Source organism: Aplysia californica, unplaced genomic scaffold (assembly GCF_000002075.1).
Source record: "Aplysia californica isolate F4 #8 unplaced genomic scaffold, AplCal3.0 scaffold01010, whole genome shotgun sequence".
Taxonomy (NCBI): domain Eukaryota; kingdom Metazoa; phylum Mollusca; class Gastropoda; order Aplysiida; family Aplysiidae; genus Aplysia; species Aplysia californica.
The window spans coordinates 177,249-181,631 of NW_004798280.1; the positions used below are offsets into that span (position 1 = coordinate 177,249).

At 41.3% G+C, this 4,383-nt stretch overlaps 1 protein-coding gene across 1 annotated transcript in view; it reads right to left on the reverse strand.

Moving 5' to 3' along the window:
- Nucleotides 1-318: 318 nt before the first annotated feature.
- LOC101860935 (hercynylcysteine sulfoxide lyase) overlaps nucleotides 319-4,383 on the reverse strand; it is a gene marked incomplete in the record, with an annotated part of 10,896 nt that continues 6,831 nt past the window's right edge. Inside the window, 3 exon segments of the mRNA XM_005111127.3 lie at nucleotides 319-547; nucleotides 1,730-1,888; nucleotides 3,093-3,298. Coding sequence (XP_005111184.3) covers nucleotides 371-547; nucleotides 1,730-1,888; nucleotides 3,093-3,298 — 542 coding nt within the window.

Genomic DNA, 4,383 nt, shown 5'->3' on the forward strand with positions numbered 1-4,383 from the left:
CGATAATCATATATTTTGTTTTAATAAATGTTTTACGGCGCTCACAACTGCATACGGTCATAATAATTATTATGACCGCAAGGGACACGTTAGGTTTAACTTTTTCTTTCCAATTATTATTAACCCTATCCGTACGTCGTGCTTATCTATCGTGTCCATACGACGTGGGGAACTCTGTGCCACCACTTTACAAAGAGGAAATTTACTCGTTAATCCGAAGGGTACGCTTTGCATAGCAGTCTGTCAAAATGGGTTTTTAAAAAAAAGAAATACTGAAAGTTTCAAAGAGATCTTCATACCAGAAGTATTCTAAAATGTGAAGAATACAACCCCGGGGGTACAAAATGACCCCCAGGGCGTACAGATAGGGTTAAGCAGCATGTTTCTGAATGAACGCCTTCAGCACATCTGCCGCCGCGTGGATATCGTCCATGTCGTTGTAGATCTGCACTGAGTACCGGAAGTAGAAGTCTCCTTCCACCGCTGAGAGGATACCAAAGACTTTGGTGTTGCCAAATATCGCCTCCATCAGGCTCCAAGTGTTTTCCTTAAAAAATCAAGAATTGGTTACATTTTAGTTTTAGTTTTAATGAGAGTTTTTGAGGCGCTTGCAACACAATAAGATCATATAGGAGCCGAAGATTAGAGGTGTTACAAGAGAGTAATAAATACAAAAAAGAAGAGATATGAAGGCGATAGACGTTTGATAGGAGAGAAGGAGCAAACAGCACCAGAGCACCCACGGACCACCCACGTAATCAATTTCTAAAGGGGCATGCGCAGAAATCCCCACGGCCAGAACACGGAACATGCGCAGAAGCCGCAGGCTAATCGACCGAATTCGTTCGCCCGGAACATGCGCAGAAACCCCCACGGGCCAATAGCGTCAGGCTAATCGACCGAATTCGTTCGAGTATCAAAACACTAGCCACTCGAGATCGGGCAACTAGCCACTACGTAAAGTTTTCTCCTCACTTGGGAATGGAACTTGAATCTTCCATGAGCGACCAGGGCCAACTGGTGATGAGAGAGATACAACATCCCAACAAAAAGGCCGAGATGCTCAACAAAAAGTTTCTTCCCACTCGGGAGTCGAACTCGGGTCTCCTTCGAAGGACTGCAAAGCGCCTAAACGCAACAATACAGACTACCCCATTGTGTGCAAATTATTTTGTTAACTACTCACAGAGCTTTACGGGATTACAGAAAAAAACAACCTAAAAATAGAACAGACGCCATTTACCCGTTCTTCAGGCCTTGCTAAAACCATTCTACAAGGTACTGTGCAAGGAGGACGAAGAAGAGGCAGACAGAAGAAGAGATGGGAGGATATCATCCGAGAATGGACAGCCACGAAGCTGCAGGAACCCACTCAGAAAAACAGAGAGCCGAGAGGAGTGGAGGAGATTTTGTTGTCTATCTGTCAGAGGCGATCTTAAAGAATGACAAATCTACAGGGAGCAGCAGAAGAAGAAAAATAGGAAGAAACGGATTAACTCTTTATCTCCGGCAAGCCGCTCGCAGCGGCTCGCGGTCGGAACCACACTTTTATCGGGATCTCATTCATTAGATAAAAGACTTTTAAAATAGGTTCACTTGTTTAGATTTAATTACCAATTTAGTGAAGATTTTGTCATTTTTAGATTTAGTTTTAAAAAAAGGGGGCCGCGGCATAGTAGGTTCACCCCCCTCGGAGATAAAGAGATAATGATTCAGAGTGAGTCCTCACATCGCGGCACGGGAAGTCTCGGAACGGTGGAAGTTTTAACATCTTCATGTTGGGAGCCTCCATGCTGGCTGGCATGTCCAGGTGAGTCAAGCCTAGCTCTGTCTCAAACAGCTGTCTTGCCTTCTCTGCCAGCTCGCTCGTATAGCCAACTATCTTTTCCTGGCGGTCGAGAAAACAAAAACTATGATAATAATAATAATGATAATAATAATAATAATAATAATAATAATAATCATAATAATCATAATAATAATCATAATAATAATAATAATGATAATAATAATAATAATAATAATAATAATAATAATAATAATAATAATAATAATATTAATATAATATTATTTATTATTACTATTGTTATAGCGTTAATATTAATAATGATATTGATAATAATTATAAAAATAGTAATAATAATAGTATGATAATAACTATAATGATAATGATTATGATTATAATCATAGTAATGACAATAAAAGAGTAATAACAACAACAGAAACAACAACAATAATAACAATCATCATCATCATCATCATCATCATCATCATCATCATCATCATCATCATCATCACAATAGCAGTAATAATAATAATAATGATAATAATATTTATATGGCGCACATCCACGCTTTGCAGCATACTCTAGGCATGTTACGACTACATGTATCATTACTCCAGCAGACCCTGGAATACACAGAAACATTCTCAGCCTCACGGGAAGCATACAGTACAAGCTGCGGATTTCCCGAGCTCAGACACTAACAAACTGACAAGATCTTTCACTGTCTATGGCCGTGTGACCATTTCCACCTGAGTGAAATGGGAACAATTCGTGTGAAGTTCCTTTCCCAAGGACTCAATATTGGGTTCCGGGCGGGATTCGAACCCACTGCCTTACGTTTGCGAGTCCGAGAGCCTAACCACCATGCACTTCTACCTCTGACGATAAGATATCTAAGAGGGTCGCCATGTTTAATGTGACGTCATAAATGCATGCATAGCTAGCACTTTTGTAAGGACGCCACTGACGCGCGACTAATGATTATAAGCTCTATGCGCTTCACAATCTATACATTTACCCCAGCAGACCTGAACTGAGAGCATTCTGAAACAACCTGAACTTCCTTGGAAGCATACAGTGAAAGCGGCGATTTCTAGGTGCTAGAACACTAACATACTGACGAGATCTTTCGTTGTCTATGGCCGGGTACCCATTCCCACCTGGGTGAAGTGAGGAAAATTCGTGTAAAGTGCCTTTCCCAAGGACACAACGTCGGGCCTGAGGCTTGAGCTCACGAACCCACAACCTCACGCTTACGAGTCCGGTAGCCTAACCACTCTGCCACCGACTACATGAAAGAACTCACCACACCCCCAAGTGCTTTGTAGAACTGGATGGCGTTTCTGGCGCAGTAGAAAGGAAGGAGGTCACGGGTTCCGAGCTCAAAGAACTCCATGTCCTGGGAGCCTCCTAAGTGCCATGACGTCACCAGAGGATGTAGCCAGGTGTGTTCTGGAGCACAGTAAAACAGGGCGGAACCTCGAGGGGTAAAACACCATTTGTACAGGTTTGCTAGAGGAAAAACAAGAAAAACGGGGGGAAAATCCAGCTTGTGTTATTGCCTTGGGGGGAAACTTTGTTTAAAATGGCGTAACAAGTATATTGTACATACACACATACACATGGTACGGTAATGGAAAGACTGAGGGTAGCTGGTGTCTCAAGAGGGCGGGGAGAGACAGCAACCAGCGTGGAAAAGCCAGAAGAATATCCAACCAGCTCATAACTAGCACTATCAGCAAGCCAACCCTTTCTGGATCCAGGAGAAGAGAAGAGCAGCTATGGTACTGTACCACCTGCGATAATACCTATTTTCCTACCAAATAACGGGAACCAGGTGACTAAATAACATACATACTTTACTTTTACTTTTACTTTTCCGATCAAGCGGCCATTTGGGTTCTAGCCCTTCGGTCTGAAATAACATACATACGGTACATAAATAGATTGGTACGGAACTTACACCTCTTCATCTAAATATATCAATATGTGCAGATACTATAAAGATGTTAAACAAGAGAGACTGAAGCACAGGCCCATATTATCCTACCTATTTCTACGAATAAGCAACAAGGCAAACTATAAATGTATCTCCTAAAACTTCCTTTGTAAACCTCACGATTACGAGTCAGATAGCCTTACCACTAGACTACCACGCCATAATAATATAATAATATTGTCTTACAGACGAATGAATAGGATTGATTTACGCCATGACTAAAGTGTAATTTTATAATTCAGCTTCTTGATGTTTTTGTTTCTTATCGTTCCTTCTGTTGTCAATGACAATGACGGTGATGATGGGTATAATTCTTGGCAAAGCCCAGTAGAGCGCAACGTAGAACTTATTTTATTGTGTGGCTTATTAAAAAAACACTCCTCTTCACACGTTTTTCGTTTTTCTTTATTATCTTGCTTACAACAATGCTGCTGCTGCTGCTGCTGCTGATGATGATGATGATGATGATGATGATGATGATGATGATGACAAAGATGATGATAATGATGATAATGATGACTATGATGATAATGATGACGATTATTGTGATGATAATGGTAATGTGCGCGCGCGCGCTCGCGTGTGTGTGTGTGTGTGT